This window comes from Sebastes fasciatus, chromosome 17 (assembly GCF_043250625.1).
Source record: "Sebastes fasciatus isolate fSebFas1 chromosome 17, fSebFas1.pri, whole genome shotgun sequence".
NCBI classification, from domain to species: Eukaryota; Metazoa; Chordata; class Actinopteri; order Perciformes; family Sebastidae; genus Sebastes; species Sebastes fasciatus.
The window spans coordinates 22,262,708-22,279,996 of record NC_133811.1 but is presented as its reverse complement, the minus strand read 5'-3'; the positions used below and the strand labels follow the sequence as shown (position 1 = coordinate 22,279,996).

General features: G+C 46.9%; 2 protein-coding genes across 5 annotated transcripts in view; both read left to right on the top strand.

Moving 5' to 3' along the window:
• Positions 1–17,289, top strand: part of lrrc71 (leucine rich repeat containing 71) — a 67,382-nt gene that overhangs the window by 24,912 nt on the left and 25,181 nt on the right. The gene's annotated exons all lie outside the window — the stretch shown is intronic.
• Positions 1–17,289, top strand: part of ash1l (ash1 (absent, small, or homeotic)-like (Drosophila)) — a 34,526-nt gene that overhangs the window by 2,262 nt on the left and 14,975 nt on the right. For all 3 annotated transcript variants that reach the window (XM_074614249.1, XM_074614247.1, XM_074614248.1), the window contains exons 3-12: positions 3,311–4,111; positions 4,787–9,194; positions 12,992–13,664; positions 13,834–14,007; positions 14,145–14,239; positions 15,255–15,328; positions 15,479–15,524; positions 15,763–15,871; positions 16,086–16,292; positions 17,131–17,277. In XM_074614249.1, coding sequence (XP_074470350.1) covers positions 3,503–4,111; positions 4,787–9,194; positions 12,992–13,664; positions 13,834–14,007; positions 14,145–14,239; positions 15,255–15,328; positions 15,479–15,524; positions 15,763–15,871; positions 16,086–16,292; positions 17,131–17,277 — 6,542 coding nt within the window. In that variant the 5' untranslated portion in view covers positions 3,311–3,502. The remainder of the gene's footprint in view (positions 1–3,310; positions 4,112–4,786; positions 9,195–12,991; positions 13,665–13,833; positions 14,008–14,144; positions 14,240–15,254; positions 15,329–15,478; positions 15,525–15,762; positions 15,872–16,085; positions 16,293–17,130; positions 17,278–17,289) is intronic.

The following is a 17,289-nucleotide window of genomic DNA, read 5'->3' as shown; positions in this document are numbered from 1 at the left end:
TGCTGTCAGAAACTGCACGTCCTCTGAGGCCGGATTTCCTTTCGATTGACAGTTATTATGAGTATGACTAAACAGGGATGAATTTGCTGAGTGATTATGAGTAAATTTAGGGTGGTGCGTCCTTGAAGGTGGGCAGTGTTGACTGTACTGGAAACCGAAAGCAGATAAAAAACGTTATTTGGTTTGTTCAGCCCTCCTGCTGTCCAGCCACGTTTTTTGCATAACATGAGGAAAAGTGTAATTAATGAAATGCACAAATGTTATGCAGTGTATTTTAGGAAGGAAGGAAGGAAGGAACTGAGGATGTTTGCAGGGTGCTGCTCTGACTGACACCTGTCATTGCAGGTTTAAACATTACAGCCACCTCTTTAGTTTTAAGACCATGGTGTGTTGCAGACTCATGTTTGAGCACTTCCGCTGTTAGATGATACAAACATAATGGTAGCTAGTAGTAGTAAAGGAATGTGGCTGCTTCTCTCCCCCCCTGAGCACGGCTCTAATACCGATGGAGTAAAAGCCCTGGAAATGACACGGAGCTCTAGGGGCAGACGCCAGCCCCTCGTGTGAATGGCGTTGGGGGTGGGTTTGGATAGTATTGCTGTGGCCAAAGGGAAATCAGCAGTTATGAACAACGTGTGCAAAAGTGAGGAGGGAGTGAAAGGAGGGAGGGAGGGGAAAGAAGTGGGAGGGTGTGAGGGAAGTTGTTTACTACGTCCCCTGCCTGCGCTGCCATTTCTTAAAGTTGTTCCCCTCATAGATAGATATTGATTCTCCTGTTTTTCCTTTTAAATTCTGACATTTGTTTATGTTTTATATTTATATGTCTTTCTACTTTAAAGATGAAGTAGGTAGAAGTGGAGCAAATATGATTTAAAAAAAGTTATTTCTATGAAACGGTCTCTATATCCTGACAGTTAGTGCATGAGACAGCTAATGTGAAAGAAGTCATGTGCCTCCGTGTCCTTCGGTGCTCCTAATGGCATCTGCAAGATTTCACAGACCGGAGGAAAACAACAAATCAGAGCCGAGCTGGAACCTGCCGTCTCTGAGCAGCTGTCAATCACTTGCGAACTCCGATCAAACGGTCAAACTAGGCAGCGCTGATCAAATATGAATCAATATTCTGTTACTGTAATGCCTATTTCTCTCCTCAAATGTTTTCTGAAACATCTTGTAGTGTACTGTTTATCTGTAAAATGAGAACGTTTGTGACCCGGCAGCCATGTTGAGATCAGTTGAGGAAATACCAAGCACCGCCCACCAGACGGAGCAAATATTATAGGATCGCTCTCTCTCTGAAATGACCTGTGATTGGCCAAAGTCTCCCGTCATGGGCTAGATTTTCTAAAGCCTGAAAACAGAGCCATGAGGAGGTGCAGAAGACTAGTTTTCTGTCAGAACATTTGAATTACAATATGTTGATAGGTTATTATGGGATTTTTGCCCAATTATTTCAAAAATATTCTGCCTACTGCAGGTTCAACTCCTGGTTATTTCTCCGAAAGTAAAAGCAGACAGGTGGCATGATTGATATCTGTCTTTAAAAACAGTAGTGCTATTGTTCTCCTGTATGACTGTACAAATCGAAATGACTGCAGAGTGGTGTCAACTGCTTTGTTAATACAAAAGTACCTAGATGCTAAACATGAAAATGACACATGCTTTAGTGTTTCGGCTTATCAGTCAGAAAATTGGAAAGCGGTTTGGGCCCACTGTCAGATCATTTACAGGAGAACAAGTGTCAGTTAATGACCTCGCTTAGCTTGTTAGAGGTGAGAGGAATGTTTTGACTCTCCGGGCGGCTCTTCTCTAGATTTGTGTCAGTAGCCTCTCACAGAGTTAGGTACTACTGTAGTGGCTTATTTTTGGCATAGCTGCTGTCAGGCAGCGGAAGCAGCTCGTATCACTGCGAGCGCTTAGTATAAAAGAATGAGGAGAGCATTTGTCACTCTGTGAGAGAAGGACACAGGGAACGGAGTTGGGGGGGGGGGTGAAATGTGTTTTTGATTAAAGTAAGAACACAGTGACTTTAGTTTGTGTGCCGTTACTACGGCTTTCCAAGTTGGAGAAGTAGAGTAGGGAGAGGACGGAAAAGCTTAAAGAAAACGGTGAAAGAACACAGAGATTGATGGAGTGTTAAAGAAAAGAGGGAGGTGTGATTCGAGCATGGTATGCGTAGCGAGGAGGAGTCTGCAGTTTTGAGGCGAAATGGAGTGAGTAATTGAAGTAAACACAGAAAAGAGGGCGTGGGGGGGGGGAACTACAGGCCAGACTCCAAAAAAATCGGGCTGCGTTTACAGTGTGGTTCAGCGAAAAAAGAAATCTCTACTACTGTTTTCCACAGTCGTAATCCAAAACAAACACGGTCTAAGACTCTGTGCAGGGTAGATTTCTTTTTTTTCTGCTCTCTCTCGGTGTGACACTTTAGTGATGTGTCGACTTGTATGACTTTCCTCAGGCTCCATTAAGTGGCTCCTTTAGTGCTCTCCACTAATGTAGGGCGCAGAGAAACCGCCGGCACGTTGACGCTCTATCACTCACTCAGTTGCTGCTGGCGAAGGCTGGGAAAGGCGGCCGGATCCTCTGTCTGGTCCCAGAGGGCCCAATGTGCTGAGGTCACAGTTCTGAATTGCCTCCAAATGACTTCACCCAGAGAAAGCACCTGCTTGGGGGCGAATCCGCATTAAATCACTCAGTGACCACAGGGAGCCATAGACAACTTCATTGAATTGGGCTGTCCTCTAAGGAGCACAATTAAGAAACATGCTGTTCTCTACCGCTGCTGTGCTAACTTAGCATATGAGCACCCGTTTCCACTACAACTAATGAGGGAACTTAAGGGATTGCTCATTTGGCGTCTTATCCTCTAACACCTCGGAAAGATGTGGCAGCACTGTGGGATTAACTATTGACTCTGTCTGGACCTTTTGGGCTTTGTAGTTCTCAGGTGGACAATTCATTGTCCTTGAGCCTAAGGTTACATCTCTCAGGTAGAAGAGCCATTGCTGCATAAATAGGTCACAGATTGTTATAGGCTGTGAGGACGAACACACCATAAAAAGTCACCCAGACAGAATGAAGGACAGCCTCCAGCCAAGTAGATGATAAAAATTGTTGCCCTCCGTCTGCTTTCCACCATCATTCATTATAAGACATTTTATACTTCTCAGTTGCAGGGTGCTGTTTAAAACTGTCACTGTTTGGTTGATGTTCTGTGTTGCGGTGACTAATGTGGAATTTGTTTTCTCCCCCCTCCGCCCTCCTTTTCCTTCTCTCTCTCTCTCTGCTCTACCTGTCCTTACTCCAACAGTTGAAGGACGGAGAAAGAGGGCTGGACTGCCGAGGAAGGGACAGAAGCCACGTCAATACAAGGACAGCTTCACCCTCACCGTTATCCCCCTCCCCCCTTTTTCCCCCTCAACCCCTTTCCCACCCCCCCCCCAACAAAAACTCTACCCGGTATCCACAACATCCCCTCCCTAGTGCACCTCGTAAAGTTCCGATGGATTCGAAAAATCAGGTGGGAGCTGCGACTCCACCCCCTCCTCTCTCTGGTGTACCCTCAGGGGAGCGAGAGAAGGAGGGAGGGGGTGGAAAGAAGGACGAAGAGGATGAGAAGAAAAGAGACAGAGAGAAGGAGGGAGCCGCCGCCGTCTCTGCTGGCGCAGGAGGGGCAGGAGCGAGCGGGCCGGGAGGCGCCGGCGGCGACCAGTCCCATTTCTCCATCAAAGAGAGCAGCCTGTCTGAAGGCAATGTCAAGCTTAAGATTGGCCTTCAAGCGAAACGCATGAAGAAGCCCCCTAAGATCTTGGAGAATTACGTGTGCCGACCAGCCTTCAGGGCCACCGTGAGGCACACGGGGCGTGGAGGAGGCGGTGCTCGGGGAAACCGCGCCGCGGCTACAGGTGATGGGGCAGGTGTTCAGACCCAGAGTCCTTCACAAGGCAGGGAGAAAGACAAGGAGAAGAGTCCCAGTGTCAACAAACCAGCCTCATCATCTTCATCAACCCCCTCGGCTAAAGCTCCTACGCCACCTCCTCCTGCTCCTCCTCCCGCCAGCACTACCACCCTGTCACCCTCCCAAGTGAATGGGAGCGCTCCGGCAAAAAGGGTAAGGAGGGAGAGCAGTCAATTTATGTATTTTGATTCAGCAACAGACTCACACTCAGCCAGCATGTTCACTGTATTATATTTATTTTGTTTACATTCACCTTACTTCCTTAAATGTTATTAGTCAGTCGTCAGTAAGGCAGTGGTCCACAAAAAGGTTATCATAGTAATCACCATGTTATTGCACAGATAAAGAGCAGAGCATAAATTGTTCTTTAGTCCTCTTTGTTTTCTCTGTTGGCCTGTCCCTATTCATCATGCACCGCCCCCTCCAATCTCCCTCCGTCTGTGTCGTCTATATCCTCTGTTTCTGCACAGCCACGTCCTCTCCACCCCCCCTCCCCTGCGTGACCCCTACGCTAGCTCTCCCTCTCTGTCCCCAATCTGACCCTGATGAGTGTTATTGAGTTGAGTGTAACTTCCCCCTTGGGCATGCCCGGGAGCAGCAGACAGAAAATCTTATCAATGAATTGCAGTTTGTAAAAGGGATATAGAATCCTATTTCTGATTGATAGTTTACATCTAGCTGGGGGTCTCTGGTTAGATGTGTTGGGTTCAGTAATTTAGAAATTAGACATTGTATTTCTTAACTGTAATAATTAAATGATTCCTCCTAACCACCTATTAGTTCTTGTTAATAACTTGCCATCTCGTTCTTTTTTTTTTTTTTTTGCAGGGTTCACCAAAGACAGATTGCAAGTCTGAGACAAAGCCAGATGCGAAAGCAGCCACCACCACATCTGAGAGACCCCTTAACCTTCACCGCCCTCCGCCAGACAGCAAAACGCATCCCTCTGGGAAGAAAACACCGACTCCACAACCCAACCCCCGGACGTCTTCACCTTCTCCACCACTACCTGCGTCAAAAGAACCCAGCTTTGATGCTGTTAAACCTCCTCAATACAACTACAGCACTGAAAGTCAGAGAGACAAGGACAAGGGTGTTCAAAATTGGGGAGCGCCCACAGTCACTGAGAAATTAGCTCAACTCATAGCGACTTGCCCGCCATCGAAGACCCCTAAGCCAGCAAAACCTGCAAAGACTGACCCCGCTCCTCCTCTCCCAAACTCAGGCTTCATGGCCCCCACAGCCAAGCAGCGAGACAGAGCTATGGCCAACAGGAACACATATTCAAGAATGGTACACCTTTCTCCACCACCTCCTGTATCGCGGCCACCTGGTCGGCCCTATGGTTCTAGGAACAGAGACAGTGTTATGGAAAATTCACCCTCCCTGTTACCATTGAGGCAGGAATACACAGAGGGGTCGGAGAAAGCTAGTAGCAGCAGCGGTAACAGCATCAGCAACAGCAGCAGTCGCAGCAGCAGCCCAGCACTTACCTACGGCAATAACCGCCTGTCAGCAATGTCAAAGGACAGCAGCAACGACAACAGTAGCATTTCTAAGCCACAGTCACGTCCAGCTCACTGCCTACCCCACAACACAACGTCGCCATCTTGTCCCATTTCATCCTCTTCCATCGCCTCAGTTGAGCAGAGAACAGTGAGTGCAGTGAGTCACCTGGGCTCCCCTGCTCCCTCACAAGGTCACCACGCACGAGAGAGTCCTGCCTTGGCAGAGGAGAGCAGTGCAAGTGAGAGGGAGCAGGACAGCGACAGCCCGAGAGACTTAACCAAGTGCCCTCCTCTAACAGGAACAGGAAAGCCAGAACTAAAAGACAAGGGGGCTAGTAATCAGTCACTACGAGTTGAGAGGGGGAAGAGCTGTAGTCCAAGTAAGCGCAGTCCCAATCGGGATAGTAGCCGACCCGGTCGGACTTGCAGTCCCCCTGAGCCTGTAAGACAAAGGGCATCTCCTTCACCGGAGCCAGATGATGACGAAAGCCCACTAACGCCTCTTAGAGATGATTCCCCTGATTCATCTATAGACTCTCCAGCAGAGCAGGACAGCAAACCTCTTAAAAAACGCAGGGGAAGGAAACCCCGCTGGAGCCGTATTATGAGCAAGGGTCAAAGAGTAGGCCAGGACAGTCCCTTCGACCAGAGCAAAACCATCTTGCCTTTATCTTCATGCTTGGAAACGGTGTCACCGCCGGCTAAGAGACCTGTGGGCAGGCCTCCAAACCCAAATAAGGTCAAACCAAATCCTGTGCCACAAAGTCCACCGTCAAAGCTCTTCTCTTCCCAGCCTAAGAAAAGGGGAAGGCCGAAGACCAAAATGCCAAGGCTTGACGCTCCGGCCCGTGGGTGCCTTCCTAACAAGTTGGCCCCCTCCAAGGTTTTTTCATCTTTAATGAAGTCCAAAGAAGAGCAGGACCCCCCTGTTCTTCACCCAGAGGTGGACCTGAATCCCCCTAAACCTATACCTAGAAAACGTGGACGCCCCAAGCGCCTTCCTCCCACCTTACCCCAGGAGGGTCAGCCCCCCACGTTGGCTCCAGAGGCAGGGGACGCGGGAGACAAACGGTTCCGCAGCAAAGGAAATGGGCAGCTTATCATGAAAACTATCATAGGCAAGATCAATAAGATGAAAAGTATGAAAAGGAAGCGTATTCTCAGTCAAATCTTGTTAGGCCCAAGACCTGAAGACCCCCCTAAATGCACCACCAGTGGGGTGGTTGGCAATGTGGAATCTGCAACCCAATCATTGTCCTCCCTGGCTGCTTCTTTTGGGGGGAAACTGGGGCCACAAATTAATGTCAGTAAAAAGGGCACGATATACATGGGTAAGAGGCGAGGCCGTAAACCAAAATCAGCGACTAATTCCACAGCTACAACGCCACCACCAGAAACCTTCCTATCCCCAAACACCACTTCCCCTCTCCATCATCACCAATCACAGTCCCAGCAACAGCACCAGCTCTCCTCTTCAGAGGTCTTTCCCTCTCCCTCCCTCTCACAGTCTAGCGGAGGCCACAGTCCCATCAGCGATGCCAGCTTTGTAGAGCCAGGCTCAGTGCACTTTGCAGGTCACTCTCACTACTCTAACCCCCATCACAGCCACAACACGTTCTCCTTCCCTCCCCCAACCTTTTCAGCACCTAATCCTCGCAACCCAGGATTGGGCTCAACGTCGTCATCTATGGCCACAGCAGCTGCCCAGAAAAAGTCATCTTGCCGTGGATACCATCACCACCACCACCATTACAGGCAGCACTACCATTATCAGAAGCTTTCCCCTCCCAGACCGCTCCATCCCACCTCCCCTGCCCCCCTCAGCGAGCTAAAAGAAGCCACTCCGTCACCAGTCAGTGAGTCACACAGTGAGGAGACTGTGCCCAGTGACAGTGGTATAGGAACGGACAATAACAGCACCTCTGACCGCGGCGAGAAAGCTGGAGGCGCGGGTGGCTTGGGTGCAATTGGGCTGCCACCCGGGATGGGCAGTGGATTATTAATGCCGGGGGTCATCGGTTCAGCTATGGGTCCAGGGGTGGGCCTTAATTCCAGAGGCAGGCGGCGTCACTCCGCTGTTCTTATGGAGCATCCCTCACCCTCTCCGTCACCCCACGGGACAAGGTCTTCACCCGACCCCAGGAGACCTCACCCAGCAGCTCCTGCCTCCTCCTTAATAGGACACAAGGAGAAACATAAGCACAAGTGCAAACGCCGCAGCCATGGGTGCCCTGGCTATGACAAGCTAAAGAGACAGAAAAGGAAACGCAAGAAGAAGTACTTACAGTTGCGCTCCCGGCGGCACGACCCTGACTTTCTTGCTGAGCTGGAAGAGATTGTCGCGAGACTGAGTGAAATACGGATAGCACACCGCACCACAGGGCACCGGCTCAGCAGTGGGATAGGCATAGCAGCGGGAACAAGTAGAGTGCCAGGAGTGGGGAGCAGGGCCGGTGGTGGCATAGGAGGCACAGGCGGCCCTCCTCCACATCATTATGTCCACAGGGACCTCCTGCCTACAATCTTCAGGGTTAACTTCGGCAGCTTCTACTCCCATCCTGCATACTCCTGTGACCCATTGCACTATGTTCGTAAACCAGACATGAAGAAGAAACGTGGACGGCCTCCCAAACTGAGGGAGTCCATGTCTGAGGTTCCCTTTGTACCCGGGCTTGGATTCCCGCTCTCCAGTGGAGGCTTCTACCACCCCTCCTACAGCGTTCCCTACTCCTCTGGGCCCCTGGGTTTGGGCTATTACAGAGGTTTTCCTCCAGCTAGCGCTCTGTATCCCCACCCACACCACCAGCCACCTCACACAGCCCCATCCCACCACTCTCACCACTCGCCGTCTTTCCCCCCTCCTCCCCCGACATCTTACATGCACCATCACCACCCTTCACATCTCCTGCTGAACCCCTCTAAATTTCACAAGAAAAAACATAAGCTGCTTAGGCAGGAGTACCTGGGAGGAGGAAGGTCACCTGTCCTGTATCCACCCATGTCCTCTGAGCTTTCCTTCAACTGGCACCACAAACACAAACACAGACACAAACACAGAGAGCGCTGTGCCGAGGAGGACCGGGAGGAAGCGGCAAGAGGAGGATCAGCGAGCCGAGCAAGCGCAGGGATTTCTGACAGCGGAGCATCAGGGAAAGGGGAGCGAGTGGTCAGTTTAGGAATGGCAGAGTCTTTACAACGATGCCGCTTCGGACGAGACCCCGCCAGCGCCGGCGCCAGCAAGCAAGCTCCTTCCACTTCCGCCAACTCCCCTTCTTCTTCCTCATCTTCATCTGCAGAAAGGTACAAGCGCAAAGAGAGCTCCATGTCCTGTCTAGGCCCCTCCAGGCTCGCACTGGGTAGCAGCTCAAAAGGCCACCACCCTGTAGAGTCCTGGTTCAGGATGGGCAACTCCAAGGCAGACTACTCTAAGCTTTCACGGACTCACGTGGCACCCGGCCAGGGTCCCTTCACAGACGGACGGGCCGAAGACCCAGCAGGCTGCTCAGACAGCGACGACGAGGAGCCGCTCAGCCCCACGGAGGATGTAGAGCCTGGAGCCCACGATTCTCCAAACCTTACAAATCTGTTTGCCTCTGCTCTCACCCGCACTACGCTGAAGGGGGGCAGGAGCAGAAAGACTGAGGTAGTCGCAGAGAGCTCCGGCTTCTCCCGCATGGACCGGCCGATGAGGAAGGACCGTTCAACATCAGCAGAAAGGAGAGAGTTAGGTAAGTCGAATTCTATTGAGTTTAATTGTAAAGGTATGAATGAATGTATAAATGGGCGGCCTACAACAGAGCATCCACTGATATATAGGTTACAACAACATCTGCATAGTTCATTTTAATAAAAAAAAAAGACTGTATAGTAACCAGTAACAATAGCAGCAGGGAGCTATTTGAATCCCATATCGTTCATGTAGTCTATACGCTTTTGTGTTTGACGAGCCATTCAGCACTTTTGACCCAAATTAAATTTGACATTGTTAAAGGTTATTGGAGTCAATTGTGCACCAAATTCATTTTCCAAAAATAGTTCTGGGCATGCAGTTGTGTCAAGAATCCTGTAGCTGAGTATGATTGGCTGATGTCTGATTAGCTTTATGGCTTGGCACAGCCATGGTCAAACTGGCACAGTGTGCAATCAATTAGATCCAGCACTGTTTCCTGGACTATGTATTTGGGCAATAGCCGTTGCAGACATTGCCATATGGCACAGCAAGTGGGCTCTCAGAGCTTGCTTGATCTCTGCTCAGTGAAGCCTGAAAATCCTTCATAGTGCTGAGAAGTTGTGTAGCGGTTACAACTGGAACCATCCATACCTCAGTCGTGGTTAGATCAAACAACACTAGAAAATTATCTGTTCTGTCTCTTCAGCCCTCTCAGCTGTCTCCCATCTGTACAGAGAAAACACTAAGTGGAATGGGCCGCTTATTTTAGTGAAAAAAATTCCTCTTGAAAGACGGTGACATCCCCCGTGCGTACACACTGTCTGACATTTGGTAGCTCTTACTAGTGGTTACGGGCTTGGCACAAAAAAAGCATGCGTAATGACTTAAACTGGCTCCTCTGCGAGTGTGGATGGCCGCAGTTGGCCACAGTTGATATAGCATTCCTGCCAGAGCAAAAGGGGGTGGAGTGTTTTGTTAACATGCTATATTTAGTAGACATTTCCCTCAAAAGCCCACAGTGTGAGGCCTCGTGCTATCCTTCAGCACAGCCAGCACCTGGGCTGAGCTAACGTTGCTGATGTAAGACACAGTGACTCCGAATGTCCTCTGACAAAGACTGATGTGCTTTTGTGTCTCTGTGCACCGGTAAGGTGGGTGTTAGTAAGTGAGATGGGAAGGCTCTAAAGTCCCTGTTGAGGCAGCATGGAGCAGTTCAAAGCACGCCAGGGTAATCCTGGATTAGAACTCAGGACCTGGGGTCAACCAGCGGTCACAGACTGTGAAGGTAGAGGAGGCCAAAGGTGGGTACTGGGCTGGCACACAAGACAAGTGGGGAATGATGGAGGAAAATAGATCATGCTGACTGAAGAGTATGGATTGAGAGTGAAATGCAGGTATTTTAAACGATAGTCTTTTCCCGTTGCCAGTATGCCATAGGGCTGGGCGATATGGAGAAAAATAAATATCACAATATTTTTTTTATCAAATACCTCAAGATCAATATTGTGATGATATTGTAGGGTTGACTATTGGTGCTTTCCCAAAATATTTACACAATGAGAGTTTTGATAAATAATAATCAGTAATGTATATATAATAATGACTAAGTGGGTAACGACAAATAATAGAACAGCTAGGACAGTCTGTTAAGTTCAGAAAATTACATCACTTTACTGTAATGCAGCCGTTAAAACCAGGAAAAGACAACCCTTATGCCATATTACTATATCCAAAATCTTAGATGATATCTAGTCTCAGCTGTGCCATTCCTGTGCTGTGCTGTTGCACTGGCCTTTCTGTTTTTTTTCCTGGTGTGTCACGTTCAACGTCACGAACAGGGTTAGGGTTAGTAAACGGTAAAATGTCACAGTGGTTACTTCTTTTTTATATCGGTTTCCTATTCAGTCTCTTGTTTAAACTCTCAAACCAGAGTTGGTGATTGTTTTAATAGTGGAAAGACTAGCAAAGATGGTTTTGATGAGTTTTATTTTGCTTTCATCATTTGAGTGAAGTGTGAAGTGTTCATGATGATCAATGAGGTAAAATTACTGTTGTCTGACTGGAGTCTGGTGGCTTTGAGGAGAGCATATTAATTGTGTGTTAATCAATTATAATAATTGTCCAAATCCCTGTTGATATTATTTATTATATATCCAACGTGCGTCACATAGCATCGCGCCGGAAAAGGGGCGGAAAGTAGCATGCTCACCAGGTTGTCATGTTTCTAACACTGGCGATCTGAGCTAGAGCCGATAAATACTTGTGAATCCATTTGTCCCGGGAATAAATGCCGATTGTAACCTTTCCCACTAAAGACAAAAGCCAGATGTTAGTGTTGTTTTTGTCCAATAGGAAAGGGGCTTCAGGGAGAACAAAGATGAGGTGTAGGATACAAGAGCAGGTGTGAATTTTAAGTGTATTTCCAGGTCAACAAAAGAAAATGCAAATAAATGTTTGTTTCTGTCAACTACTGTTAAAGTAAGCCATATTCAACCTGGATGACCACCTGTTGCATGATAACCCATCATGACCGCATGCCAAGCTGTTCACACAACACAGGGGGGTGGGGCAGTGGTCGTGCTATGTTTAAAACTGTTGTCCTCTCTGATAAGCTAGTTAATCGGTCATCCCACTTTGACCCCGTCTAACCCTGTGACTTGGATCACATGGGTGGGCTCACTTTTGTGGGTCGCTGAACATGAGACAACCCTCTTTCACTGAGCCTGGACTCATGTCTGCCACTTGAATGATGCTGTTGACAGACATATACCAGTAATATAACTAGTATAGTATAGATGTATTAATCTAAATAGATATTATTTTTAATGATGTAGTCTGTTACAGTATATTTTTTGCAACTTTTCCACTGTATTACTGTTTGTAATATTTAGTATCCTTTTGAATGTGTGGCATTTCTGTTTAAAATCCATTAAAAATTAAACATTTTACATGGAAACTTTTTTAATGTGTGCCAAAAACGGTGAAAGAATGAGGAGTACGGTTAACGAATAACACTTATTTCTTTGTCGACTGAAAGAGGGGTAATTGGAGTGTAAAGATGGAAAATTAATGTAGAATAAATGGAGTGAGGAAAAGGCGGTCACAGTTCTTGGAAGACGAGGATGAGTGTGAGATGAATTAAAAGAAGTTGAAATATAGAGGGAAGAAGGGTTTTCTTAGGTCAGGCAAGAGGAGGAAGAAGAGAGAGGAAGTTAGGATGATGAGGGAGTAGAGAACAATGTTAATGAGGAAAAAGACAAGAAGAGGAAAGAGGAAGATGTGTGGAAAGTGAAGCAGAGTCTTGTATGTCAAAGGATGGGAAGTTGAAAGTAGAAAGGGGAAAGTGTGGAAGACGAGGTTGAAATATGAGTTTAAGAATAATATAAATGAGAGAATATTTGAAGAAAGATGTGAGAATGGAAAGTGATGTAAAGCATCAAGAGGAGAGTTAGAGAAAATGAAGAGTGGCTGAGAGATGGAAAACTACTCTGTGTGCTGTGTGACCACTTTTACCATTGAATTCTTGTTACAAATACCAGCCTGGCAGGGATAATATGCTCTTTTATGGTGTGTTGGCAATTACTTGTTGTTAGAGGTGTGAAGCTCTGTCAAACCAATCTAATGGTTGACTCCAGGTGGCTTGATGGTGGTTTCCTCCATTTTAATGTCTTCTTTTAATGCCTCAGCAACTCCAAATTGTTGAAAAAGTAGTAATTAATAAACATCAGTGATGGACTACTTTGTCATACAGCTTAGGGCTTAGGTCTTAGCGCTCCTAATACCACTTACAAATGCTAAGAATTGCCAGGAATGTTCTACATATGCAGTATTAATTTTCACTTCTTCTTTGACTAGGGTCATCATCAGGTATCCAGACGAGAGGTGTCGCCCTCTCGACCCCCGAAGGGCCCGAAGGATCCATGCACCACCGGCAGCAGCACCATCACCAACCTTCACTGTTTCACTCCCACGGCTCTGCTTCCTCCTCCTCCTGCCGCTCCCCCTCTAAGGACTGTTGCCTGGACGCCTCCTTGCCCCACCACTCCCACCGGGCGCAGCCATCCAAACACAGCCTGCACCACGTCAACAAGATCCTGCGTGCCAAGAAGCTGCAGAGACAGGCTCGCACAGGAAACAACGTGGTGAAGAAGAGGGGCCCCGGGCGTCCCAGGAAACACCCGTTACCCTCCCCGCCGCCATCCCCGCCACCAGTGGTCGACTTGAATCAGACCCGGCACAGGGACAGAGGGGCGGAGCGGCCAGCAGGGGGCCGAGGGCGGGAGGGGGACACTGTGACAGATGCCATTGAGGCGGTAGTCCAGGGCCAGCGTAGAAAGAGTCAAAAGAGGAAGCACTGGGAGGGGGATGAGGAAGAGGAAGAAGAAGAGGAAGAAGAGGACGGGGAGGTAGTGGAGACTGAGGAGCGACTGCCGGACAGAGAGGAGAACCTGGGCAACCTGGTAGCAAGGTCCAGAACTGGGACAGGAAGAAGCTGGCTCACCCAGGACGAGCTCCAGCACTTTCGTGGGTAAGCATATTTTCACCACACTGTTGCACATTAAACCTTAAAGCCTCAGCTGTGGAACGCTGACACAGATTTACACCGAGTATTAATATTAGGATTCAATGCTGGTATATAAAGGAACATTTATCAAATCCAGTCGCCACTAGAAACCAAGTCATTGTTCTATTTTTAGCTCAATGGAAAGCAAGCCAGATGGCCACATCTCCCCGGAACGCCCAGGCACCGTCTCCCAGGAACAAGCTCCGCCCATTCCCATAACCAGCCAACGGGAGAAGAGAGCAGCCAGACCTCCAAAGAAGAAGTTTCAGAAGGCGGGACTTTACTCTGATGTGTACAAGACCGAAGAGTGAGTTGCAAAAGAAATCTTAAACTAAATCTTCTGATAGTGATGTTTATTTTAGATGTCAATGCAACATAAACAATTCTTCTGGAGTGCTGGTGAACTGCTTTAACATTTTATCATTTCTATCCCACACCTTGTAGCCCCCGGAGTCAGCTTCTGCAGCTAAAGAAAGAGAAGCTTGAATACATACCTGGGGAACATGAGCATGGATTGTTTCCATCTCCGATACATGTTGGTGAGTCTCAAATTCTCTTCCCTGCACCCTCCTATTTTTAAAACACATTCGAACATGTAATTACGACCAAATTAAAGAGGACCTATTATGCTTATTTTCAGGTGCATAATAGTATTTGGGGTTTTTACTAAAACATGTTTACATGCTTTAATTGAAAAAAAAACCCCATTATTTTTCTCATGCCGGCTGTGCTGCAGTACCTCTTTTCAACCTCTGTCTGAAACGCTCTGTTTGAGCTCCTGCCCCCCTCCCCCTCTCGAAAAGCCCAGTCTGCTCTGATTGGTCAACTGAACCAAACTCTTTGGACTCTACTCCAGCTCTGCTCTAACTAGCTTTGTTTGAGGGCGAGCCAAACTAGCCGCTAGGCAGGTATTATGCAAATGTGTTACTTGGTGACATCACCACTTTACGGAAGAAAAGGTGTGATTTCAAGTGAGGCGTTTCAGGCAGTTCAGGAGCAGTGTTTCTGTGGCTTTGGGTTTTGTAACTTTGCAGACCTTTTTCATGCACAAAAATACAATATAGCACACTAAAGGAAAGGGAAAAAGCATAATGGGTCGTCTTTAACTGACCATTCTTTTAAAACACTTCACAAATCTTACGTTATTTATGTTTTCTAGTGCTGATAAATGTTGGATGACATCAGTCATAGTCATGCAGAGGTAATACATTGGCTCTTCTCATGAAGTTAGATTAGTCAGTTTTTGCTGACTAAAAGCCACAACAGCTCTTTCTACTTTAGCCCATGTTCTAGATTTGAAGAGCCTCTGAGGTGACTCATCTCCAGATAATTCAGTAAACCTTTTTCTAGGAACAGGACCCTTCCCTTTTAGTCACCACTATAGGGCTATAGTTTCAGCTATGATTAGGTGAAAAACACAACATGTTTCAGAAAGAGGTCGAACTTCTCATTTCCATACAGTACGTGACTATAAATGTGATCTATGTACATGGTCAGAAATTGCTTCCTTCTTTTACGTTTCAATTTTATTTTCCCCTGCCTTGTTTCTTTCAGGGAAGTACCTGAGACAGAAGCGCATTGATTTCCAGTTGCCTTACGACATCTTGTGGCTGTGGAAACACGATCAGGTGATCAATCATGTCGAGCACTAAGTGGTTTTAGGGATTTCCCATGCTCACAGTAAATTACTGATGAGTAGTTTTAAACTGTACAGCCCCAGTGACGGCACATAGAAGTATTTGTTAATGCCTTTAAATAATCTGTTTCTTGTTTTTCAGCTTTACAAGAGGCCGGATGTCCCCCTTTATAAAAAGATCAGATCAAGTGAGTGTCCGGCTTTGTTCCAATAATTCAGTCAGGTTATAATTTGTAGCCTGATCAATGTATGTGCTTGCATTTCTTTGTTGTACTATGTTGGTTGCTTTGTAGTCCTTGTTATCAATTACATGCATTGTTTGCAAAACAGGAATTAAAAATGCTTGATGCTTCCACTGCTGGTCACACTTCATGAGAGTGTCAATAACTGTAAATGTAAGACATTAATCCCCCTTTTGTGTCACAGATGTCTACGTGGATGTGAAGCCTCTCTCTGGTTATGAAACAACTACATGCAGCTGTAGACCGCGCGAGGATACGACTGAAAAAGGCTGCCTGGATGAATGTCTGAATAGGTAAAGACAAATCACAGTGTATAGTGGCGGCTTGTGACAGGTTTCCCATTGGAAATCTGATTATATTACAAAAATCAGTACTCAGGTTTAGTCATGTTTGTTTATGAATGATGCCGTTTGTTTAGTAATGAAACAAAAGTGAATAGAGGGTAAACATGGTGTTAAGAGTCAGCCTCATTTAACTTTTTGTTTTTGTCATTGCCTTTTTCCCCAGGATGAGTTTTGCTGAGTGCTCTCCCAGCACCTGTCCATCAGGTGACCAGTGTGACAACCAGCACATCCAGAGACACGACTGGGTCCAGTGTCTGGAGCGATTCCGTGCGGAGGGCAAGGGCTGGGGCATCCGCACCAAGGAGACACTTCGCTCTGGACAGTTTATCATCGAGTACCTGGGAGAAGTGGTCAGCGAACAGGAGTTTAGGTGAGACAATCAGGTCACGTACTATGTATGCATGCGATTTTTAAGGTTGTAGCAGGCTCAGTTTTAAAGCTAGGGTGAAGATAATGGCATCATATGAAACTACAAAAACCTAAAGAGTCTATTGGTACCAACCGTGTTATTCTAGCTTGTCGCAAAGGAGGTTAAATAATGCTCCAGAATTCCGCTAAATTTTGGCGAGGAAAAACTTGGCATGGCCAAGGTCCCTTGACCTCTGACCTCAAGATATGTGAATGAAAATGGTTTTCTATGGGTACCCACGAGTCTCCCCTTTACAGACATGCCCACTTTATGATAATCACATGCAGTTTGGGGCAAGTCATATCAAGTCAGCACACTGACACACTGACAGCTGTTGTTGCTTGTTGGGCTGCAGTTTGCAACGTTATGATTTAAGCATATTTTTATGCTAAATGCAGTACCTGTGAGGGTTTCTGGACAATATTTGTCATTGTTTTGTATTGTTAATTGATTTCCAATAATAAATATATACATACATTTGCATAAAGCAGCATATTTGCCCAATCCCATGTTGATAAGAGTATTAAATACTTGACAAATCTCCCTTTTAAGAAGGTACATTTTGAACAGATAAAGAATGCGGGATTAATTGCACTTAACTATGGATAATCGCGATTTAGTACTTTAATCGTTTGACAGCCCTAATGACTGCGCCTTATGTGGATGTCGGAAGATTTAGAATATTCTGCGTCTGTCTTTCTGCCTGTTTTACTTCCTCAGGACATAACTTATCTTGACATGAAAATGAATGAAAACCTCTCTTTTAATCTCCCACTATCTCTCTCCTACCACATTTCAGGAGCCGTATGATGGAGCAGTACTTCTCCCACAGTGGCCAATACTGTCTGAACCTGGATAGTGGCATGGTGATCGACAGCTACAGAATGGGCAATGAGGCACGCTTCATAAACCACAGCTGTGAACCCAACTGTGAGATGCAGAAGTGGTGGGTGTCATG